The 26,853-nt window shown below is 38.5% G+C and overlaps 1 protein-coding gene across 8 annotated transcripts in view; it reads left to right on the plus strand.

The window, feature by feature from the left end:
- LOC105216623 (ral guanine nucleotide dissociation stimulator-like 1) overlaps positions 1 to 15,017 on the plus strand; it is a 39,775-nt gene extending 24,758 nt beyond the window's left edge. For 6 of the 8 annotated variants that reach the window (XM_054229258.1, XM_029038201.2, XM_029038276.2 and 3 more), the window contains 5 exons: positions 11,528 to 11,629; positions 11,817 to 12,689; positions 12,757 to 12,909; positions 12,966 to 13,115; positions 13,255 to 15,017. In XM_054229258.1, coding sequence (XP_054085233.1) covers positions 11,528 to 11,629; positions 11,817 to 12,689; positions 12,757 to 12,909; positions 12,966 to 13,115; positions 13,255 to 14,271 — 2,295 coding nt within the window. In that variant the 3' untranslated portion in view covers positions 14,272 to 15,017. Of the gene's footprint in view, positions 1 to 620; positions 1,797 to 11,527; positions 11,630 to 11,816; positions 12,690 to 12,756; positions 12,910 to 12,965; positions 13,116 to 13,254 lie in introns of all 8 variants that reach the window. The other 2 variants (XM_011191412.3, XM_054229257.1) reach the window with 2 other exon arrangements.
- The last annotated feature ends 11,836 nt before the right edge of the window (positions 15,018 to 26,853 follow it).

The raw sequence follows: 26,853 nt of genomic DNA on the forward strand, positions 1-26,853 counted from the left end.
TGCAATTTGAAAGACATCTATTATGCGTATATGGACATTGAACTCACACAAAAAGCGCCGCCAGCTGTGCGGGCAATTTGTTGAGAAAAAAAAATTTGAGAAAAAATTTCATTGAATTGACTTTGGTTTCTGATTTCATTTGATTAGTGGATATTGTGGCAAATTCGCAATGTTTAATGACAGTTATTGTTGACATTTGCACTTGCGAACTGAGTGAGTTGATTTGAGAGAGGGTCAGAGAGGGAGACAGCGAGAGGGCATTGCAGCGCTGACCATATTGAATGATATAATTTTTCAATGTACTGACTGGTAACTAGCTGAAATCTCGATTGAACTTAGTTTAAAAGAAAATCAATTTTAATTTGAGTGGATAAATTTGCTGGATTTTGATTAAAATAATTTATTTTTAGAGACAGCAGTGAAAATATTCATTTTCACATTTCAAATAAAGAAAAAAAACGCGAAACAATTTTCCCCCCAAACGATTGCAATCAATGCCATGTGCCCCCCCTTTGTGTTGTTCAGTTTCAATCCGTTTTGTTTTTCAAGCGTTTTGCCATTTGCGGCGCGTCATGTTCGTTGAACATATTCAATTTCATTGCACATTTTTTCACATATAGAGTTTCATAATTGAAAGTGGCAGCACGTCAGCAGTGAATACTAAAGCAACAACAGCAACAGCAATAACAACAATAGAGCGAGCAATCAGCGACGACGACGAGGACAGCCAAATTGACTCTGGCAGGAGCAACGGCAGTCAAGAGTCATTGCGGCGTCAGCAAACGCGTCTACCCAGACCCACACGTACCTCACCACCACCCCCGAAACCACCGAAACCGCTGAAGTTGACGAAGTGCCACAGCAGTGAGCATCAGTTGCAACATTTACTACACAATCCAGCGATTTGCAAGCAACACGAAATCAACCAGATAAATCACGCGCTGTTACAACAACAGCAACAGCAGCAACAACAAATCAAGCATCAGCATCCGCATCATCATCAACATCTTCACAAGCATATTCATAGCCATCATCAGCATCAGCATCTGCCTCAGCAAACACAAACTCAGAGTCAATTTACTTCACAGCAACAGCTGCAACAACAACAACAACAACAGCAAGTCGAACAAATTGATAGCGGTAGTTTAATGCCTTCGCTGGATTACGGTGTGCCGCCACCGCTGCCGCCAAAACCGAAAACTTTAGTACACATCAAACCGCAACAGCAACAACAACAACAACAACAGCTGTTGCAAAAACAACAATTGTTGCAACAACAATTGCAAAAGCAATTGCAGCAACAGCTGAAACATGTGTTAAAACCAGCACCGCTACCAGCGTTAGATCAACAACAATTACAAATACAACAACAACAGTCACCGGCGTCACATTCCAATGACACAAAATATCAACCACCAAAATCGCCAAAACCACCAGCATCCCCACGTACCCCGAAATCACCACAACCATCTCCCGCCCCGCACGAATCTCCAACCAAGTTCAAGAAAGACACGGTGAAAACCCAAACATTACAATTTCATCATTTTCGTCATCACAAGTCGGCGCCCACATTCGATCTCTTCTTCAAATCGCCCACAAACTCATCATGTACCACGCCCCTGTCGAAGTCACGCCGCAACAGCTCATATCATTCGTACGATGATCTCGACGCCACGAGCGCTGAGAAGAAAGTGGTGTCCAGTTTGAAATATTTGTGCGCCTGCACGGGCGCCACCTTGCGCAATCTCTCGAAGAAAACAAAAGATTTGCATGCGAAAAATTACTGTTACACGAAGGTAAATTAATGGATGAATTTTTGTTTTGAATATACATAGTGAAGAAGAGCTCTTTTTTTAGTGGAAACGCTGAGGAAAACTTACTTTAGCCTAAAATATTGTTCGACAGTATCTGTTTGAATAATCTTATTCAGAGTGTCGAATTATACGTTTGAGCCCCTGTTTATAACTCTATATCTAACTCGCTTCGCTTTATGTCTTACAAACAACCGTTATGTTAACAAAACTGTAATACTCTCTTAGCAACTTGTATTGCGAGAGTATAAAAATCCTAGTGAAAAATTCTTTAAAAATGGTTCAAAAAAATTACTTAAAAACCAAATTTATATCATGAAAAATATGGAAAAGTAAAAAATTCGGGTGTAACCGAACATTTTCTTAAAAAAGACACAGCTGTTAGTTTTTTAGAAATTTACTTTAAATTTAATAAGCTAATGTTATAGTTATGAAAATTCACTTTCATATATGACACCAAGATTATCAAAATCGAAGTTCAAAGTGTTGTGGTGCTCCACACTTAAGTTCTGCTCAGCTCTGCCAGGTTACCGGAACCGGAAACGGGGTAACCGGAATCGGACATGGGTAACAGGAAATGAGATAACAGGATATGGGTCATCCGGAACCGGAAATTAGGTTAACGGATACAGACTAACCGGAACCGGATATGGATAATGAGATGGCCGGAACTTGATAAGGGGTAATGATGTTACCGGAAACGAAATGAGTCAACTGGATCCCGTTATGGACTAAACGATGGAACCAGATATACGATTTCGCTCATTTTCCATCCGTGTCATTAGGGTGTCTAGAAAGTATTTTGTACCGAATTTCATTGAAATCGGTCGAGTAGTTTCTGAGATATGGTTTTTGATCCATAAGTGGGCAGCGCCACGCACATTTTCCTTCTTTTTTTAATCTTAGTTTTCCGTTAGCGAGTTAACGCACTTTTAGTAATTTGTAACCTAACCTTTGTATGGAAGGTGTACTCTCTTAGCAATTTTTTTGCGAGCGTATAAAAACATCAAAAAGCCAAGAAACATCGCCACGCATGAGTGTTTGTGCACAATTTATAATGAGAAATTTAATAAATTAATTTTATTTCCATAAAATATTGCGGCAAATCAGTTTTGAAGTGCTCGATCACTCGTATTTTCGCATTCCGCAGATAAGTTTATGGCATAAATTGGCAAATTGTTTACTTTTGTTCAAATTATCGATAATTTTATTTATAAACTCTCGCATAAGCCAAGCCAACAAGACTACTCGATTGCTCGCAGAATATGCAAAGCGGCAATTTGTACGCAATGTGCCGTTTGAAACCGGTTTATCGTAGTAACATGCTGTCCTTTGTTCAATGTGAGTATGCCAATGTCGATAAGTCGTCGAGTGGATTCCCCACTTTGTTACATACAGACTTGAAATTTATATATGTATCCACATACATATTTACATATCTAAAGAATAGAGATGCTGCATAAGCAGTTTGAAAGTAGAACTCTATGAAAGTGAGCGCTAAGATATCTATGAAGTGCTTAGTTAAGCTAGAAATATGCTTGTCAGCTGTCATTAATCACCGCAAAGAAAGGAAGTAATGATGAAAATTGAGTAGAAACTTTTAACTTTCTATAATATATTCTCGCAATTCACTTTGTTCGCTAGTGAAACACTAAAATATATGTCTGAAAAAAAGAAAAACAATTTCTCAAACAATCATATTCACATACCGACATATTATTGGAGCAGCAAAAATTCGCTTATAAATCCCATGTTTGTTTTGAAACGTCAAATGGCCAAAATATATGCAAACGAACAAACATACATACATACGAGGTGTGTGCAAAAAAACGGGATTTAAAATTTCCTATCATTCAAAAGTACAATTTTCAAACATTTTCTGTGTGTTCAAAAAATAACGGGAATTTGAAAATTTTCAAATTTCTTCAAATTGTCAAATTTTTTCATTTATTATGAAAGAATAAACATTTTTCAAAATTCGAAAATTCCCGTTATTTTTTGAACGCACCTCGTATATGGTAGAAACGTCAAATGGCCAAAATATAAGCAAACGAACAAACATACATACGCACGAGGTGTGTGCAAGCAAACGGGATTTAAAATTTCCTATAATTCAAAAGCACAATTTTCAAACATTTTCTGTGTGTTCAAAAAATAACGGGAATTTGAAAAATTTCAAATTTCTTCAAATTGTCAAATTTTTTCATTTATTATGAAAGAATAAACATTTTTTCAAAATTTGAAAATTCCCGTTATTTTTTGAATACACCTCGCATATAGTTTTGTAAATACAATTTTATGTGTTTATTTTAACAATGGATAGGAGGACATTAGACAAATCGACGCGCAGACAACTTTATGTGATTTGCATATTTTCGTTTATTTATAACGGGTTTTGTTTTGTTCATCCTTATTTTTAGGGTAACATTGAAAATGGTTCTTCTGATTTTTTTCTCTGTTTTCCGATTTTTTTATAGACGCTGCTTCTTTCTCACGCTATTTTTATAAATTCACATCTCGGTAGCGCACAAGCGAAGTGTCGAACTGTCAAAGCTAATAGCGGAGCAAATAGTGTGATGTGGGTGGTAGAGAGCACAGTACTGGGAGGGGGCTACAGCAAAGAGCAGGGTCAGGGATTGTTTATGTTTTATTTGCAAATTTGTTTATCACACAACGTATTTAACGAGTGCGTGTTTGAAGGTGTGTGTGTGCATGTGTGTGCGGCTAATCGTCATGATTGATAACGGCGGCGATAAGACGATGTGTTGCTATGTAATTTGGTGCTTTCATTCAGAAATGTAAAATTAGAACTACTCATGATTTTCAATTGCGTTTTCTTGATATAATATTGCTTTAAAGTAATAATTAGACAAAAAATATATGCATTAAAATTTTAATTAAACTACATTAGGATGTCACAATTTTTATGCGATTTAATTAATAGTAATGCTATGCAGATATAAGCAGACGAATTATGCTTGATTTCAACACTTTTGTAGTAAAAATTTTGATTTTTCTTTAATGGTAGAAGAATTCAGATAATCATACACACCTCAATGCGCATATGAGTCAGCAAGTGGCGGCAAGCACATGATTTCTGAAGTCAGACAGCTCTAATTAAAATAAAAATTAAAATTATGGAGCGTGCACATGATCTATGCAATTGCAGAAAGTTCAAAGAGATTCTTCTTCCAAAATTATGCACATTTTTGACGGATTCCGCGCCATTTGCACTCGAATTTGTTTGAAATAATTTACCTTGGAAACAAATAAATTGCCAAATAATTGTGCTAATTGCACAAAATTCTCCAAAAACACAAGAAAATTTATAAATAATTTGGGCTGAACGTGCCACAGCAACCGCTTAAGTTGAGGCATTTCATAAATGTTTAAAGAATTGTCTTAAAAAATTAAAAAAAAACAAGAAAAAACGTTAAGCTATTATACCCTTCACAGGTGCATTTCTTTTAGTAACTATGATTCCGATCGTTCAGTTTGTATGGCAGCTATATGCTATAAAGAACCGATCTGAACAATTTTTTCGAAGATTAAATTATTTTTATGAACAATAACTCACACCAAATTTCGTGAAGATATGTAGTAAAATGGGGAAGTTTTCCATACAACCCATTGATTCCGATCGTTCAGTTTGTATGGCAGCTATATGCTATAGGGAACCGATCTGAACAATTTTTTCGGAGATTAAATTATTTCTATGAACAATAACTCACACCAAATTTCGTGAAGATATGTAGTAAAATGCGGAAGTTTTCCATACAAGCCCTTGATTCCGATCGTTCGGTTTGTATGGCAGCTGTATGCTATAGTGAACCGATCTGAACAATTTTTTTGGAGATTAAATTATTTCTATGAGCAATAATTCACACCAAATTTCGTGAAGATATGTAGTAAAATGCGGAAGTTTTCCATACAAGCCCTTGATTCCGATCGTTCGGTTTGTATGGCAGCTATATGCTATAGTGAACCGATCTGAACAATTTTTTCGGAAATTAAATTATTTCTATGAGCAATAACTCACACCAAATTTCGTGAATATATGTAGTAAAATGCGGAAGTTTTTCATACAAGCCCTTGATTCCGATCGTTCAGTTTGTATGGCAGCTATATGCTATAGTGAACCGATCTGAACAATTTTTTCGGAAATTAAATTATTTCTATGAACAATAATTCACACCAAATTTCGTGAAGATATGTAGTAAAATGCGGAAGTTTTCCATACAAGCCCTTGATTCCGATCGTTCGGTTTGTATGGCAGCTATATGATATAGTGGTCTGATATCGGCAGTTCCGACAAATAAGCAGCTTCTTGAAGAGAAAATAACATCTGCAAAATTTCAAAACGATATCTTAAAAACTGAAGGACTAGTTCGTATATATACAGACAGACGGACGGACATGGCTAAATCGACTCAGTTCAACATACTGATCATCATGATATATATACTTTATAGGACCTCCGACGCTTCCTTCTGGGTGTTACAAACTTCGTGACAAACTTAATATACCCTGTTCAGGGTATAAAAATAAAAATCAAGAAAAGCTGTCTTTGAGTACAAAGAAAAATATTTTCGGTTTTTGTTGTTATTTTTTATATTTCTTTTTTGTTTTACAAGGATGTTTGTGGTTATTTCAACACAATTAACGGTACTTAATCTTGAATACGAAATTTTTTAAGTGCTCAATTAGTGAAAGATCCGCCAAGAGCGCAAGCCAAACATTTGGCAAGAGACGAACACACACACTCGCACACACTTGTAATAAATATGTATATGAGTGCAAACAAGCCATAAAATATAATATTACACAAATGAATGAAACAACCGTTCATAAAGCAAAAAAAATACAACAAAAAACTACAAAAAGAACCGACAGTGTGTTGTTGTTGGCGGAATAAGAAAAATACCGCTGTTCGACTGTATATTCCTTCTTCTCACGTGAACGCCCTCGCCACTTCCTCAGCAATTTGGTTAAACGCGTGAAGATTTCTGTAGAATTGCGAAATTGTTGTGTGGAAAACCGGCAAATTTGTAAACAAGCTGCCAGCAGCGAGTGTGTCTTAGCGATCACTTTTCTTGGGGCAGCAGCAAAAAATTAATTGCTGCTCGCGCGTTTATTATCATAATAAGTAACATATGGCAGCAACAGCCTATTTATGTACAGAGGCAAAAAAAAATTACAAAAACAAAAAAGTTTTACAAAAAGAAAGAAAGAAGAAACAAATTATGTTGCTTGGTGGGCGGTGGCTACAACAAAATCAAAGCGAATGCCAAATCTTAGTCTTCCTTTATGTCAATCAGTCTTTGTTGTGAAAGCCGGAGAAGACCCGCGTACGCTTTTAGAGACACTGTAGTTATACGAGTCTCGTAGTCTTCAACTTGTTGTCTTCAAGTGTAGTTTTTATCATTTATGTGCTGCTAAATAAGTACTTTGATATGTGACAGAGCTTGGCTTGCCACAAGACCGGTTGTGCTGTTAAACCCGAATTGATATCTGACTTCTAAGATTTCGGGTTTCGTTTCTTTTAAACATTTCTTTTAGAATGATAAAATTGTTTTGATGTGCAAGAAAAGAATAGCAAACAAGTAAGGAAGGGTTAAGTTCGGGTGTGACCGAACATTTTATACTCTCGTAATTTATTTATTTAACTTTATTTATATTATATAATACACAATTTGACCCACATATTCGTCATATATATTGTATAAGGTCATTGTCATGTTCGACATATGAGGCCTTGAAAACCTATGATCCAATTTCGGCGATTTTTAGAATGGGGCTGCCACACTATAAATACAGTATTTGTACAAAGTTTTGTACCGATATCTTCACTAGTACTTACTTTATATATTGTATAGTTAACGATTCAGATTGTCTTCAAAGTTGTGGTATATAGGAAGTAGGCGTGGTTGTGAAGCGATTTGGCCTATTTTCACAACATATCATTGGGACGTAAGGAAACTATTACAAACCAAGTTTCATTGAAATCGGTCGAGTAGTTCCTGAGATATGGTTTTTGACCCATAAGTGGGCAATGCCACGCCCATTTTCCATTTCGTAAAAAAATCTGAGTGCAGCTTCCATCTGCCATTTCTTCTATGAAATTTAGTGATTCTGACGTTTTTCTTTAGTGAGTTAATCCACTTTTAGTAATTTTCAACCTAACTTTTGTATGGGAGGTGGGCGTGGTTATTATCCGATTTCTTTCATTTTTGGACTGTATTAAGAAGTGGTTAAAAGAAACGAAAGTTTCGTTTATATAGCTTTATTGGTTTGCGAGATATATACAAAAAAACCTATTTGAGGAGGGACCATGCCCACTTCTCCAAAAAAATTACATCCAAATATGCCCCTTCATAGTGCGATCCTTTATACCAAATATGTACCGTTATGTGACAAAACTATAATACTCTCTTAGCCACTTTTGTTGCGAGAGTATAAAAATATAGACCTTCATATTTTAGGGTACTGACATGCATCACTCCTAATATGATCTAATTGAGCCGCCCTCGGTCCACCGCCATCGATACGCACATACTTCGCGTACTATTATGCAAGTATAATTGAATGAACTTGCTTTGGTACTCGCAATAGAAACTATTTTAGACGGTCGCTTTGTTCGCTGTTGCGCTGCCACATAATTGAATTCATGAGCAACACTGCACTGCCAGGCTGCCAGTGTTGCCTGTGTGCTGTCAGTGAAAGCGTCCAATTTAGTTTCAATTAAAGCGCGAGTCGCGTACCAGTAACAGGCGCGTACGGCGCTATCCAGCTAATGACCCACAGCGGTGGGCGGCTGCTGCGGCACTACAAACACATATGGCTGAGTGTGTGTATATATGTATGTATGTGCGTGGGGCATAATATGAGGCCTGTGTTGCATATGTAATTCGTGTAATTATGTGGAAAATGCTGTGTTTTAAACCTAATTTGCCATGGCGAGCTAGTCGTTTGTGCATATTGCAAGGCATTTGCATATATAGAGACACACACACACATACACATGGAGGCATTTCTACGGTCCATTGCCATTGTTGTACGTGCTTTTCAATTAATGTTTCAGCGCATTTAAATTTTTACAAATGCTGGCACAGTGCACCTAGTGTGTGTGTGTGTGTGTGATTTTAATTTTTCCATTTAGACATACACTTCAACACATATGCAAATTCATATGTGCGCTTGTATGTGTAATTTAGCATGTGCTTTTTTCCTTGTAATTCGATTTCATTCAACGGATGTTCGCGATTCATAATTTCGCTCCGCTCACTTTTTAATAAACAATTTCGTTAATATGCAAAAGCATTTTTAGTTCGAAAGTATGTATTATATGAGTGCGTCGTTGTGTCTGGCGAGTAATTCTGAACTCTGCGGCCGCCTTTGTTTATAGTGGAAATACAGAGTAACACATTTAATGTAAATACATTTCGCATGAATTTCTTCAGTGGCCTGTTTATTGCAACTGCCATGAATTTTGTATATATCACATACTCATGTACTCATATATATATTTATTTTAATTTATTTTAATTAACAACGAAAGTGGCGAAATTGCTAATTGCTTCCTCTTGCAATTAAAATAAAATCTGATAATATCCGTTAAGCGGCAATTTCGAAATTCATTGAAAACTTTTAATTAAGTGAGAAAGAAAGTTTTTATGTTATCAATTAATACAATTAATATCGATTGATATGTGGCGAGTAGTGACGCTTGCCGGCCTCTAGTTATCAGTTAGATTAAATCAACAATTAAATTCGAGGCTTTTATTGCTTACAAAATTTATATTTATTTATTATATACCTCTCGAACTTATAAGATTTTAATGTTTTTGAAAGCTTTCAAACTTACAAAGCTTTAACTAAACTTTTTTGAGTTGATTTTTTGGAGCTTTAATGTTTCAAGTTACGTTTCTTTACTCTTAGAGTTTCCCAAATTGATTGTTAGTGGTCCAGCTCAAGTTCAGTTCTACTTTGAGCACCTCCTTCAACAGAATAAGATTTATTATTCGAAATTTACTTGTTGATTTGCTAGTTTTTCAGAATAGCGCACGCTCAATCTTGTTAAACTTATATTATGCTATTTTTAGTGTTTTTGGTGTGCTTTAAGCTTTTAAACTTTCAAAGCTTTATAAGCTTTTTGGGTAAACCCCTTAAACAAGTAACGTTTTTTATCCTTAGAAGTTCGCTTATTGATGGCCCGTGGATAGGATTTAGGATAGTACAAAGATAGACAGTACAAGTTCAGTCTATAGTTATATAAGCGCTTTAAAACGAGATTTTAGTATATTAAAAACGATAAGAATCAATTATTGATTATAATATTCCGCCCGCTCAGATTTTTATACCCTGAACAGGGTATATTAAGTTTGTCTCGAAGTTTGTAACACCCAGAAGGAAGCGTCGGAGACCCTATAAAGTATATATGTATATAAATGATCAATATGTTGAACTGAGTCGATTTAGCCATGTCCGTCAGTCCGTCTGTCTGTATACACACGAACTAGTCCTTCAGTTTTTAAGATATCGTTTTGAAATTTTGCAGATATTATTTTCTCTTTAAGAAGCTGCTCATTTGTCGGAACTGCCGATATCGGACCACTATATCATATAGCTGCCATACAAACTGAACGATCGGAATCAAGGGCTTGTATGGAAAACTTCCGCATTTTACTACATATCTTCACGAAATTTGGTGTGAGTTATTGTTCATAGAAATAATTTAATCTCCGAAAAAATTGTTCAGATCGGTTCACTATAGCATATAGCTGCCATACAAACTGAACGATCAGAATCAAAGGCTTGTGTGGAAAACTTCCGCATTTTACTACATAAATTGTTCAGATCGGTTCACTATATCATATAGCTGCCATACAAACTGAACGATCGGAATCAAGGGCTTGTATGGAAAACTTCCGCATTTTACTACATATCTTCACGAAACGTTTTTTCTCGTTATTTCTCTGGAATATCATTGACTGCAGTTCTATTTTCATTATAAATCATATTTTGGGTCATATGACAGATATCTTGTTTGAGAAACGATCCCAGTCTTAAAAGTTTTGAGTTTTTTTGAAAGCTTTAAAGTTGCTCTAGTCACTCAGAATATAGCTAAAGTGACGTCACATGAAATTTCCATAGCTCAAAGCGTCTTAGAACCTTTAAAAGTTAAAGAGCTTTCAAAAGCTCACTGCTTAAAAAGCTCTTTACAACTTGTTTTCGCTACTGTAATCTATTACATAACAGCAAAAACTCATTTAATCGATTTTGTCTTGAAGAAAACGCACAAGAGTAATAGAAACTTTTGCCAATTAAGCAGACAAGCAAGCTAATTAGAAAATATATTTTGTGCAATATCTCTACTCAAAGTACGAGTATGCACGTAGCACTTCACACAATTTTTCCAACCGTTCACCTTTTACATTTACTCGAAAAACATTTAAGCGCCACAAAATCGATTTATTGTGAGCATGTCGAAAACAAACATCTATTAGAGCCACACATACTTACATATGTACATATATATATATAACAGCATTTACTTTCTGTTTGCATTTACTACTATATATATATACAGTTATTTAGTATCGATTGTGTTTGCCTCGTCAAAGGTTAGCCTTCCTTTCGAACACTAACCGACCAGACCGATAATTGAATGTTCTAATAAAATTTAATTTTCCATTTTGATTTATGTGCCATTGCAGCCCACGTGGCGTCTCTGGGGCGAGGAGCACGAGAAGAATGCCATTTTTACAGTCTACCTTAAGAAGGTGCGCTACCATCGACCCACACCATCGGCGAATAACGTAAGTACGCAAGCGAACGGCTGTTGTGGCAGGCCACCTGCCCCATGTAGCTTTCTTTCTAATTAAGTTTGTTTGCCCAAAAGGCAATTTCACCTTGACTAACCCAAATGAAAATGCATTAATCAATTTTCCCCTATTTACATACGCACACGCTTACATTACATTTGGGTGCGACGACGTCATTCAGGATTCGGACGATGAAATTAGCCACCTCGAATGGGAAACGGTGCGAGTGCGCTTCGTGAAGGCGGCCACATTGGCGCGCCTAGTCGAGGCGTTAGCCACAGACGATGGTGAATTGGAGTCGACATTCATCAATGTGTTCCTCTCCACCTACCGCACCTTCTCCACGCCCAAAGAGGTGCTCAATCTGCTAATACGACGCTACGACACACTCAATGACAAGCATCTGCAAGAGATCGAAGAGCACCAACAATTGGAGGATGTCAATTACGATCCGGCGGCGTCCATACATGAACAACACAAAAAAACACTAGTCTCGGCGTTACATGTGTGGTTGGATGGTTTCCCGGAGGATTGGAATGAGGACAACCTGCGGCAGATATTAACGTTTGCCTCGAAGCGCTTGCCGCGCTCCGAGCTGCATTTGAAGGTGCTGCATCGACTGGAGCGCATACTGCGTCAGCAGGTGTATGGCGAGAGTAGTGTGCCGCCATGGCTAGCGAGCGGCGTGGGTGCGAATGCCAATGGCGGTGGCATGAATATGAGCATGAGCGTGGGTCTGCTGCCGCAACAGTACAACGCAGAGTTCACGGAGCAATTTGCGGGGCTGTGTTTGGCGCCGGCGTTTCGTGGACCCACGCATTTCCTGCAGGCATTCCGTTTCCCACATGTGCCGGTGCGTCATTTCGCCGAACAGCTGACGCGCATGGACTCGGAGCTGTTCAAGCGGCTGATACCGCATCAGTGCCTCGGTGCAACGTGGGCTCGCCGCGATAAAAGTGGCTCCGAGACAGTGGTGGCCACCATTAATCAATTCAATGCTGTGCTCTTTAGAGTCATTTCCAGCATACTGATAGAGCCCAGACTCAAACCGCAGGTGGGTTGCTAGTATTATATTTTTCAATATCCACATAATAACATTTGAACTCTTAATTTCGTTTCAGGAGCGTGCTTTAAATATTGCCACCTGGATTGACATTGCGCAAGAGTTGCGTTTGCTGAAGAACTTCTCTTCGCTGAAGGCGATTATATCCGGACTGCAATCGAATCCTATTTACAGACTTTCAAAAATATGGGCCGTGCTACCCAAAGAAAAGGTTAGACTTCATCAAAAACATTTTGCTTCCAAAACTAAACCACTTCTCTTTTTCAGATGGAGATTTTCAATGAACTTGCCAGAATATTTTCGGAGGACAACAACGCTTGGGCGCAGCGCGAAGTACTCATGCGTGAGGGCACTGCGAAATTCGCCGATACGGTGGGTGAGCACGATCGCCATCTGCAGAAGATCATACAGAAACAAGTGAGTGTACATTGCGAAACAGTATCGACCCAAACAGTGCAACTGACGACCCATACTGCGTACAACAGACACACCCCCATTTAGCCATGCATTAGCACACACCACTAATTATCTCTTCTTCTTTCGTTCCATGTCACAGAGCACGCAGACGTCGCATGGCACCATACCATACCTGGGCACCTTCCTCACTGACCTAACAATGATACACGCCGCCATACCGGACACGATAGGCGAACACCAGCTCATCAATTTCGACAAAAAACGCAAAGAGTTCGAAGTGCTGGCGCAAATCAAATTGCTACAGGGTGCCGCCAATACGTACAACCTGCGCGAAGACACCAATTTCGATCGCTGGTTTGCGTCGGTGCTAGTGCTGGATGAGCGTGAAGCGCATGCACTCTCCTGCCAACTCGAGTCGCCACCACCAGCGCCGCGCAAATCGACCGCGTCGACGAATACATCGCTAACGAACACGTCGATCTCCTCGAACTCCATGGGTGGTAATGGACACCGCAAGACCGATTCGATAGCGTCGAACTCGAGCAGCGGCGCTGGCTCACAGTTCTACTGTGAACTGAACAACAGCTATAGCTCGCACTACAGTTCGCGACACAATTCGCTCGATCGCGACGCACAGGCGCCGAATGCATCGCTCATGTCAGCCTCCAGCAGCGTCTCGAATCTGTCGATGGACTCGAGCAACTCGGGCGGCCAGAAATCGAATACGAAAATGACACACTCACACTCGACAAATGGTGTGCGCGGCAGCGGTAACAACAACACACAGCTGAATGTCGGCTCGCCCATCATAAACGCGCAGCTGGTGCAATCGCCGGGCACGAAGACAAATAATGCGCCCGACTTCTACATCATCAGGGTGACGTATGAGACGGAGAATGTAGAGTTGGACGGCATTGTGCTGTACAAGAGCATAATGCTGGGCAACAACGAGCGCACACCGCACGTCATACGGAATGCGATGATGAAGCTCGGTCTCGAGGCTGACCCCGACGACTACACGCTCGCACAGGTGCTGCCCGACAAGGAGCTGGTGATGCCGAAGAACGCGAACGTCTACTACGCGGTGAACACGACCTACAATTTGAACTTCATCCTGCGACCGAAGAAGAAAGACGGCGCCAGCAATGGCAGCTAGTGCAACGGGTTGCAGCTGAAGTTGGAGTTCCGCACGACGGTCGTGCTGCTGGTGCTTTAGATGTGCGACCTGGACACGTAGTGACCTACGCTACAAAACTACAACTACAACAGAGGATTTATAAATAGATATACATGTGAAAAATACATATATTTCATACTCACAAAGATAATTTTCCATTTTGGAAGCGATTTATGATTTATGCAATCTCAAATAATGGACAAATAATTAGTGTACATAACTGTTGTATTTTAGCTTAATTTTTAAATATTTGTATTTATGTAACTTATCTCTTTTGTAATCATATACTATGTATGTATATATGTATGTGTAAGTTTATAATTAATTTAATTTAGTTTAATTTAATTTTTATATGAATTTTGTGTTTTTTTTTGTTTTTGTAATATGCGAAATTTAGCTTATGTCTGCGCGTTTATAATTATACTCCTTTTTATACAACTTGTGAAAATCTCTAACGTTTATTTATTACGTATGTTCAGCGCATAAGTTTTGTTGCTTTAATAATGCTTTAAAGAGAGAAAACGAATAACAACAAAATACTTGTAAAGTGGAAGAATGTGAAGTATACAACAATAACTGTAATTAAAGTCGTATTTTAATTAAGATTTAATTGTATAACGTTTATTTAATGCGAGTTCGGCATGAAGGTCGCGGTTTTATGGAACCCACTGAAGCAATGTTTTATTTAAAAAAAAATAGTTTAAAGGGGTTCAAATAAATTTTTTTATAAACAAAAGTGCAACTCTTTTATTTAACAAGTTGTATTTTGAGGCGAATGAGAGAGAGATTTTGTGTTAAATTAGGTTAAGTAAAGTCAGTAAAAACCTTTAAATAACGAGTTTTAATCATAGGTCCCCAAGAAATCCTATATTCCGATACTATATAGAATTATTACAAAACAAGAAAAAAGGTTAACTTCGGCTTTACCGAAGCTAATATACCCTTCACAGGTGCATTTCTTTTAGTAACTATGTGTTTAAGCAAATCTAAAGACGTAAGAAAAATTAAGTAAAAAAAAGAAAAAATTTTATTAATTCTTTTAAGCAGGGTTGTTTGCTAGAAACATTAAGGTTATATAGTGAACCGATCTGAATAATTTTTTCGGAGATTAAATTATTTCTATGAACAATAACTCATACCAAATTTCGTGAAGATATGTAGTAAAATGCGGAAGTTTTCCATACAAGCCCTTGATTCCGATCGTTCAGTTTGTATGGCAGCTATATGCTATAGTGAACCGATCTGAACAATTTTTTCGGAGATTATATTATTTCTATGAACAATAACTCACACCAAAATTCGTGAAGATACCACTTCAAATGCGAAAATTTTCCATACAAGCCATTGATTCCGATCGTTCGGTTTGTATGGCAGCTATATGCTATAGGAAACCGATCTGCACATTTTTTTCGGAGATTAAATTATTTCTATGAGCAAAAACTCAGACCAAATTTCGTGAAGATACCACTTCAAATGCGAAAATTTTCCATACAAGCCATTGATTCCGATCGTTCGGTTTGTATGGCAGCTATATGCTATAGTGAACCGATCTGAACAATTTTTTCGGAGATTATATTATTTCTATGAACAATAACTCACACCAAATTTCGTGAAGATACCACTTCAAATGCGAAAATTTTCCATACAAGCCATTGATTCCGATCGTTCGGTTTGTATGGCAGCTATATGCTATAGTGAACCGATCTGAACAATTTTTTCGGAGATTATATTATTTCTATGAAAAATAACTCACACCAAATTCGGTGAAGATATGTAGTAAAATGCGGAAGTTTTCCATACAAGCCCTTGATTCCGATCGTTCAGTTTGTATGGCAGCTATATGATATAGTGGTCCGATATCGGCAGTTCCGACAAATGAGCAGCTTCTTGAAGAGAAAATAATATCTGCAAATTTAAAAAAAACTGAAGGACTAATTCGTATATATACAGACAGACAGACGGACATGGCTAAATCGACTCAATTCAACATACTGATCATATATATATTTAATAATTTTCAATTATAACAGGCAGCAGATAGATCGAGACCCACAGGGAGACAAACGAGTCACATAGGTTTCTCTGAAACATATTTGAATCTCACACTTCTTTCGAAGATGACTACTCATTCCTAACGTAAGCTGGCGCCTTCCAAGTTCCAAGTTTTGAAAAATACGATCTAACTCTATGACATTAATTAAGAATTTTTCAAGCGGCTATAACAACAACAATTAATACCAAATCATAGAGCCAGAGAAGCTATGCGAAGTCTATAATTGGAGGATCTGAAGCTAGCTGAGTTGAATTCTCGGAAATTCGAACGAATACATCCCGTGTAGTAAACTTTTTTAAGAATATATATACCCATATACTCCATATTTATTAGATATACCATCCAACTATATCCAGTTCAATTCCTTAAACATTCCTGGATTTGAAGCATGCAACAAATGCTTCTAACGAGTGCTCGCTCCATCATTTGTTGCAAAGAGCAGCAATTAGGGCATTTTGCCAAATAAAACGGTACCAAGCGCACACATTTCATAGTTTATTTTCATGTTTATTTTTTTTTTTGTTGCAACCAATTGGCCACTGGCGTTGTTGGCAACACAAAGTTGGCCACAAATTGCAAGTACATGCATTCTTATTTATTTATTATGATCATTAACTGGCAGTTGTGAGAGCGAATGCTGTGGATGTACGAGCAATTGTCTGTGTGTGTGAGTGCGATGTCCATAAAACTAATAGACCATAGAGTGTATGAGGCAATTAGGTTAAAATAAAAACGGAAAAATGCTAAAATAATAATTACTGCAAATGAGTTGAGTAATAAAGATAATGAATTATGGTTATAAAATAATGAGTACTTTCCAAGTACAATAATTGTATTTAACTGCTTGTATATATTGAAACTTTATTGAAATATGTGGCATATAACGGAATTTGCAATAATTGGGTTTGAAATTACGTATGAACCCAGTTTAGAAATGGTTGAAAAGGTTATTATATTCCGCTTAAAATACAAGGACTAAAAGTGTTGCCTACATTTAGGCGCGCCGATTTCATTTTTGTATCAGAAGATTACCCAATAAGCAAAATATATACAGTTGAACTTCCATCACTTAAACTTCTGTAACTCGAAGTTTTCCATAAATCGAACTCTTGAATTGACAATAAAAGTAAATTTTCATACAAATTACCTGGCATAACTCGAAGTCTCTCTAACTCGAAGTTTTTTGTGGATTGTGGTGATTCGAGCAACTGTATATTATTTACCTTCGAACACCATAAAGTAAACAACCGATCTTTCCATCAAGATTTATTTAGTAGCTTCTTGAGTAAAATAACAAATTCGACTGTTAACAGAGCCAAAATTTAAGAAGTCCAATTATTCCAACTAAAATGTGCTTTCCCAAAGTGAAGTTCACTCAATCAATTTCACCATTATTATTTTGCGCTCCTACAAACACACCCTCTTCAAGCCATCTACGTGTGTGATTTCCAAGTTCAGTTTACGAAATTAGCAATGGCACTTGTACAAACAAACATTCTCAGAGTTCTTAGTTACCAACTAATGTTGGCTAACTACGTAGTAACTAAAGGAATTTGAAATTGTTGTTGTTGTTTTTAGAGCATGCATGTAGGTAAATAAGTGAGCAACTGGCTTTCTTGCCAGTATTCACTTGCAGTTTAGACTATTGTAACGGCAATGCGAAGGTTAAGGTGATTCACTCAGGGCTATTGGCTTCAAGTGCAAGTTTGCGTTCACTCCACCAACAGCACTAACACCATTAACACACTTCGATAGCCAAATTGGCTTGGGTATTTATGCAAATTCTTGCCAGAATCGCTGCACACGTTTAAGAATGTCTGCGAAAGTCGAATTTTGGTAATGAATTTAGTGGAAAAGTGTGGTTTAGATTAGAGTTTCAAGTTTGGGGAGAATTTGTTGGTATAGAAGCACCGTTATTTATAGAATTAATTCACTAAAATTCCAGAATTTGTTAAACTCAATTCGTGATTAAAAAATCTTTGCACCAAATATTTGTTCTTAATATTTTTGAGCATATTTTTAGGCGCAAGCAATTTCACTTATATCGTGTCGTCGCTGTGAAATTCTCGGTTGGTTCAAGTTTAGATTTTTGGTAATTCTTTTGTTCAAGGAACTGTCTCTACCTGCATATTTCTCATTTAGTTAGAATATTTTGTAAAAAAAAACGACTTAGATACTACCAAAGAATTCTTATAAATAATCCCATAAAAATAAATTTTACAAGTTCGTTAGAAAAATCCAGAAACACTCCATGAAAAATTTTAATGATTATTATAACCCAGAAAATATGTTATTTATAGCGAAATTCCTTGCATAAATTGAACTGTGAAGAGAATCAATGAAATGCCGAATATTCATATTTTTGCACTCAATGCTCCCTCCTGTGATTTTAATAAGTGTATACAATTCTTTTTACTTGCCACTTGAACTCAAATCCTTGCTCACCCACCGAACTAAAGAATTCATCGCCATAACTGCAACTTCTGCATGCCTCAAGGATGCTTACATCTACAGCCAGCTTTGCGCACACATAAATTTCACTTGCAAACAGTTATGCTTACGAATTTATTCAATATCATTTGCATGCACGTTGTTATAGGCCAATGCTGTGCAGAACTTTCTTCTTCCCTACGAAGACAACTTATTAAACTAATGGAATCTGTTCCCAATTGCTATGTAGAAAAGTACACTAAGCGCCTGTACTTGAAGCGGCATGTTCTAGTGAATCCAGTGAATCTTGTGTCGTGTAGACAAGCAAATCCTTTCAAAGATATGTTGCATACAAATTGCAAGGCATTTCGAACGCGAACCAATATGCGCTCAATACGCCAAGCTGCAGGCATACACAAACACAATACCGGCTGTTATGAATTGCAAAAACAAAAGCAAAAAAAGAAAAAAATAACAGGAAAAAACAGCGAAAAACAATTTTCTTTGACCTTTTCCAATTCAACGGCAACAAAACGCCGCGGCACAAGAGATCTGACACGTACCACGAACGCTCACACACAAACGCACACTCACATATAGAGAGAGGCGTTGCATTTGGCACCAGGAGTTATGAGGCGGCATTCAATGTGCAATGTGCTATGTGATCAACCAACTCACAACCATTTCACTCCTCCTCTGTGCCACACCACTCTCCACCCCACTTGTGTGGCACTCGGCCGCACTTCAATTAAACTTTGGAAGTACGCAAGTGAGCCCTCAATGACATGCTCGACGCCGCGATTGCAATTGCGAGTGCAATATTTGACAGACAAGAGATCAGAAGACAACTGCACAAATTACTAGCTGAGGAATGTAGGAGAGTGTGTTGTGTACTCTGCAGGCTTGCGGGTGTACGGGGCGTATGAGTGACTTGACAGCGCGATGTTGCTGTGATTCACTACTTCAGTGTGTGTATGTGTGTGTCTCTTTGCAGTGAAAGAGGGTTAACAGTGACGTCATTATGAGCTCATGCACTTGTTTGCCCACTCAAGCGCCGTTAGCAAGCTGGTCGTCGTCGGTGGGTGGGTGTGAGTGTGAGTCTTCATGTAGGCGCAGCAGCAGCTGTTTGCTGTTCAATGTTGGTGTTAGTGTTAGTGTTGACGTTCGTGTTTATTTTGCCTAAGGGGGGTGTCCCATTTAAATTTGCCCCAAAAAACTATTTCGTCACAAGCGCACAACAACAACAACTACACACACGTAGTACTAACAAGTAAAAGTTAAGTATTTACAAACCTACATAGTACAACAACTCGTACATAATTATGCGCAGACATGAAGGCACCAACTGTAATGACCACACAAACACACACACACATAAACAGAAACAGAGTCATATGTATATACACACGGCACATATATCACATGGGGAGTCAAGCATGTTGGCGCAACATAAAAAGCACCAATATCAACACCATTTTGGAGCGCTTACAGCAAACAACGTCGAAAGCTATAAAAACAACAACAACAACAAAAATCAATAAAACCACAGACAATATGACGCTGTCGACGAAAAATAGTTGCTTAGTCGTATAATGAAGCGAAGGCGCATCATAGTGGTAAAAATAACAGCACAACAACAACAACAACAATAACAGTGGCAAATTGAATATGTTTTAACTTTTATAGGTTAGGTATGCCTTTAAATACATAGTAATGGTTGTGGGTTTTGCACTTAGAAGTGACATTAAAAATCAAAGCTTGAAATTAGCTTAAATTTAGAGAGTTCTGCGATAAATTTGAAAAAAAAATTGGAAATTAGTTTGAAAGTAATTTTGAGTAATAAAATATTTATTTTGCTCAAGCACATATAAATGCTAGAACCTAGAATTTTAGAGCAGAATAATAGATTACAAATTAAAAAAGTTAAACTACTATGAGTTTAGACATCAAGTAGTGAAAAAATAACTAGTTCGTAACTAGTGATAAACGAGTTAGTTGTTATCTAAAAGAAATTATTTAGAAATTTGACTTATAAAAAGCTGACCATGAGTCGATGGCACTGAGTACTATCTTGTTTTTACTGTATAAATTGTATAAAGTCTACAATTCACTGTCTTCTGATCAAATATGAACTTTTGAAACACTTGAAAACCCTGAAAAATTTTAGGTTGGACTGAATATATTATGATCTCATCGCATGAAATGACTTTACTTGGTTTTGATTTCGAAAGACTCTTGAAATTCGCTTCATAATCCCAATGCTTATTACTCTCTCAGTAAAATATACGCTTTCGCCAAATATTGAGTAAACATATTGCTTACTCTTAGCGGAAATTGTGAGAGGAAGCTGTTAAGTGAAGGAAAAATGACTTTCTACAAGAGGAAAAATCAAATTACGAAATAGTGGGAAGCTATTTTCAACTAAGAATTTCTATTCAAGTAGCCCAAAAAGCATAGTGGACCTACTACCTCCTACAAGCAACCAGCTTACATATTTACGCGTTGCATCACCTTCGCCAAATGACGTTTCGGCCTCCACCACATCCGCCGCATCTTCAACATTCCACTAAAAACCTCACAATCCTCTCACACACAATCCTCCTTTACATCCCTCAATCGCGCTCTTCACTTGCGTTCGTCATTGATGACTTTGCTTTTTGATTGCGTTTAATTGCATTGCATTGCGGAGGACATAATTGTTGTTGTTGCCGTTACTCTTGTTGCTATTTTGACATTTCGCTGCAGGCGAGTTCAATACATTCTTTTTTTTACAGTGTCCCAAATGACTTGCAAAATGTATGGACAAAAAAACAACAACAACCATATTAAAGAAAGAAAGCAGCAGTGACTGAGGCAGCTGGATGCTGTTGTCCGCAAAGCACATGTTGCCAGCTGCAACGTGCAACAATGCGCAACACATTGTGGCCACAAAGCGTGTGTGGCTTAACAACAACATGCAGCTGTTGGTGTCTAACCCTTTAACTTTGTTGAGTTTTGTTGTTAAAAAAAATTGTTTCAAATTAGAAAAATAAATTAGAAAAATTATCGAAATTTCATATAACGGAAAATATATTGAGGAGTGTAGTGTTGTTGGCAGCAACCGTCCACATAGCACATTACAACTACTGCTAACCAATCGCTCATTTGACATTCCTCTTCGATTATTGCATATTTTATACTGTTCTACACATTTCCTTTTTCCATACTCGTTGGTTCTTCTACTCGTTACTTCAGAAAAGCTTTTCAACACAGTTGTTCTCTTGGCGCATTCGTTGGCGCTCTGAGAACTGTTATTAGACTCGCTCATTTTTTAATTACACACTGGCTCTCTTTCACCTGTGCGTTCCCAGTGGGTGGGGATGCTCGGAATGAATTCAGTTTCGAACTATTGCAGTGTTTTGAAATGACGATTGATGGGGAGGACCTGTCGCTTGGAACACAGTTGGATTTTTTTTAAATGAATTTGCTGAATATAAGGATTTGTGTGAGAACGTTTTTTGAGATCTGGTACCAATATTAATGATTTGAAGTCGATGCTGAAATTATCGGCAATAGGGGAGATTTTTAATTTATAATTATCGGAATCTTCTTGGCTAAATGGGACTTGCTAAATCAAGGGATTGCTTAAAAAAATATTTAGGTCTCCACTGCGACAACAAAGGAAAGTTGCATTATAGTTGCTTTAGCTCTGATTTCTTCCAGTGTACCCCCACGGGACACCACACAAGTGGAAAGCGACTTCTTACAAGCAGAATTTTAAAAAATCCGAAATAGTAGCAATTCGTACAAGCAACTAGCAGACAAACGGGCAGACAGGCATGCAGACGGCGAGGGGCCACTGAGCGCCAAACATAAGAGCACACGAAGAGCCAACGACAGCTCTCACACAATTCGCCGAGCTGACGAATGCGTAGAGCTTTTGCTCGGTCTGAATTCGAAACACGCTATGGCCAAAGTAGTTGGAGTGGAGGAGCCTAACCGTTAAGACACGCACGCGAAACTCGGCTAACCAAAATTTCGATGCAGAAAAAATTGGTGTTTGAAAAAAAAAGTGAAATTGCAGATGCAAAAGTGTGCTCAAGTGCCAGTCGATGAGTGAAAAGTGCAAATTGAAAAGTCAAGCAATAAAATATTCAATAAATCAATGTCAAATCACACGAAAACTGTGCAATGGCAGCAGCATTAAAAAGCGAGAAAACGAACGACGACGGGCGAGCAAACGAAAAGTGAAAAAGGACATTCACGAGCGCGAGGACGCAACGCAGGCAGCAATAAAAATTGTGACAGAAGTTAAAGAGGAATAGATACAAAGTTCTAGCAGCCAGCAGCAAACAAGCAGGCAGTAGGTAGTCACCACGACCACCAAAAGCGAGAAGAAGTACAAGAACAAGAAGCAGCAGCAGCAGCAGCAGCAGTAAGCTTGTAAAAAGAGTGCTGTAAGAAGTGTGAAAACTATAGGCGGGGGGGCGTCGCTGTCCGCAAAGGCAACGAAAGAACGAGAACGTGTGCGTGAGTGGCCCGAGAGGCGGCTGAAGAGGCAGCGAGGCAGCGAGCAGCTAGTATGTGGTGCTGCGCGCTGGCGGAAAACACCAGCTGAAACAGCGCTACAGAGGCGCAGTGCCTGCTGCGAGGCGACACAACGTCTCTACACCGTGCAAACCCTTCGGCACTACAGCTATACCAACAACAGCGCAGACACGCTTGTAATCGCACAGCGAAATGGGCAACGCAAGGTAATGAGCCAAAAATGACGGAAATTAATAGGCAAATGCAAATTTGCAGAAAAAGACGGGAGTAAGCTGTGCAGGTGAGGAGGATATTTAGAATTTTCGGAAAGCCATGAAAATGTCAGCATGAAAATAGCGTTGCATGAATTTCGGGAAAAAAAGGACTAAAAAAAATACATTTAACGCGTTGGCATGAGTGTGGTACGCGAGTGAATAACGGGCTGAAATGAGCTTTTCGTGCGAACGAGGCATATTTTTAGGGGTTTGACGTGAAAGTTATGCCTGACTAAGGCGTAAAGCAACAAAAACCGAAAACGCCAGTTGTAGAAGCAATAAAATATCAAATTATTACTATTGACACACATAAAAACAAAAACAACAAAGTGAAAGGGACCTTAGCCTCCACACACCCGCCGCCATTCGTTTAATTGCTTACTCGCTGAGTAACCTTGAATGTGCAGTGTGGCAGCGCTGTGTTGAATGCTCACACACGCCGTGGGGCTATTGGCGGGGCTGGCAGCTAGGAGGGCGTGTAACACAGCGCATCTGAAATGTTGTTGTAATACAAAATCAAAACAACAAAAACATTGAAATTGAAAATCGCGGAAAAACAATGCCAGTTATGTTGCATGCCACATGGCCAAATGCTTGACGGCGGGGCGGACCCTACATGCCTCGCGACATTCGTTGCAGCAGCCAGTCACACGGTAAACAGCAACAAGCAGCATCTTCCCAGCGCCCACCCAACTCACTCCGATGACGCATTCCAGCAGCAACAGTCTGCTGCAGAAGGTTAACTCGTTGCGTGCGGGCATCATATGTACTGCCAGTTCTGGTTACCAGCGCCACTACACAGTGGACGACCGCTCCGCTTGCAGCGCGAATGCTGAGTGCGCAAGCAGCAGACGTGACTTTGAAGTAGCCAAGCAACTGAAGATTTTGCAAGCGTCAAGTGGCACGAAAGCCGAGCGCACAAGTGAAGGTGTAGCAACAGCAACAAACACACAGCGCCACAAGGACTACAAGCAGCCTCGAAACGAAACACAACAACAACAACAGCAAGAGCAACTTGTATGCACTGGCAACACTACACAGGCAGGCAGCAAGGCTTCTACCAGCGAGCAGCGAGTACGGTGGCTTAATGCGACTCAGCGCGAGCGAATTCGAGTTGTCGACGCTGTGATTGATGCGATTGAGCGCAAATTTGAGCGCTTCGCTCGTGAAACGTTCGTGCTGTTGGTTATGCTGTTGCTAGTCGTTGCAAATGCGACGAGTGCGAGTGTAGCGAGTGCGCTCGCCATGCTTGAAGGATGTCTGTTTATGCAGTCGTATAGCAATGTTGTTTCGCTCATCGTAGTGTGTGTGGTGAATTTGAAATTGTCAGAAATAGCGAAACATAAAGCAAGTGATAAATACAGTGAAACAAAAGCAAATCAACAACACAAACAAAAGCTGTGTGCAAGTGTGTGTGGCAGATGAAAAAACGTACAAAAGGCGAGTGTGAGCAAAACGCACGGGGGCCAGAAACAACATACAAAGCAATAAAGCGAGAATATGCAAATTGAATAAAAAAGTTAACGTAAGTAAAGAGTGCAAAATAAAATGAAAATTATGGCAAAAGCACAGCATTGTGCAGGTGAAAGAGATATCAAGAAATACAATAGTGTGGTGAATGTGCGGAAAAAATAGTGAAAAAAGTGAAAAATCCGTAAATAAAAATATGAATTAAATTACGAATATGTACTAAAAAACTAAAATGGAAGAGAAATTGTTTTGAATACAAATCATAAATGTTATGAGGTGAAGTTAAGTGGTTTAAGCGTGAAATCATTCAAGAAAAATATTTTAAAAAATATATAAAAAATATATTAAATGAAACTTGGTAAAACATTAAATGATTGCCAAGTGGTATCAGTAAATATCAATTGAAAAATATAAAAAAATATAAAAAATCTCCAATGCTTGTGAAAACAAAAACAAAAATTACTTGAAAAATATTTAAACAAAAATAAAAGATTATCCTTTCAACTCACGCCAGTTTGGGCAACTGCTACTACTACTCCTAACCTATGTATGTAACCTGCTGCCAATTCAAAACAATCCAATCCAAATAGCTTATAAATAATAAAAAAAAAATAATATAAAGAAGAAGAAAAACAAAGCAAGTAACTGTTATTTCCAAAAATATTGCCAAAAGATTCACAATTCCACAGTTCGAGTATTGCAAAGGTAGGCAAAGCCTTTCAAATTGACATTGAAATTCAAAGGCAGCGCTTCGGCTAGTGAGAACCTTGAGTATTTTCAAACACAACTGAGGTCTTAACATCACACTAACTTAACAATAAGAACTACCTTTTCGAACACACTACTCGTTGACGTTACTGCAAATTACCTCAAGTCCCACTTTCCCAGCAAATAAAATCCAACCAACAACAGTAGCAAACGCCTGCGGACTACGTCAGTCGCAGGCAATCGTCATCGTCTTGTCTTGTAGTTTGTTGTCGTCGCAGCGGCGGTAAATATTCAATTTAGAAAATCAGGAAACGTGTCAGTCAACGGGCAGCGCATACCGTTGTTCAGCTGCTCGGTCAGCGCGACAGTTCGTTAAATCATTGTTGCATTGCATTGGCTGGCAACGGTGTGAGGCTAGCGCGGTGACAGTTGACGCTGTATCGTGTGTCCGACACGTCCGTTATGCCAGCGACGACCGGTGGCACAAGGAAGTCAAGTCGGAAGGAAATAGGCAGGAAAGTAACACTTTGCATACCAAAGGCAGGCACCGGATGCAGTAGCGCAATGCATGGCAGGACAACTTTAGGCGCAACATTAACAACAACAACGAGAAAAGCACGCTGCAACTGAAGAAGTGCAGCGACGAAAACACGACGTTTTGATTGTAAAAATAACTGTTAACTGAGCAACCAACAAACCGACAACTTCTGAGTCATGCGACAGTTAAATGCGGCAACAAATACAACAAAAGCAACCATTGCACGAAGGCAAGTGATGCAAAGCAGATCAGACGGCGATATTGCAAGACTTGTGCGTTAACTAAAACCAACAACACTTGTAATAATTAAACGCTGCGAGTTCTATGACGACAGCGAGCGCCGCATTCAACAAATTTAGAACACAAAGGCTAAAAGAAACTACAACTCGTGCAAGTTAAGCGGTAAATGAAAACTTTCAGCAGCCAAGTGTCGCCGTCACAAGTTGCAGAAGTTTCAATAGAAAGTTGTAATAATAACAGCAACAACAACAACAACAACTTGTAATAATGCAAGCAGTGCAGTGTATTGCGCTTGAGTTTGTTGAAAAGTGTTCCGTTATAAAAGCAGTGGCTTAAAAAAA

This window comes from Zeugodacus cucurbitae, chromosome 4 (assembly GCF_028554725.1).
Source record: "Zeugodacus cucurbitae isolate PBARC_wt_2022May chromosome 4, idZeuCucr1.2, whole genome shotgun sequence".
Classification (NCBI taxonomy): Eukaryota; Metazoa; Arthropoda; class Insecta; order Diptera; family Tephritidae; genus Zeugodacus; species Zeugodacus cucurbitae.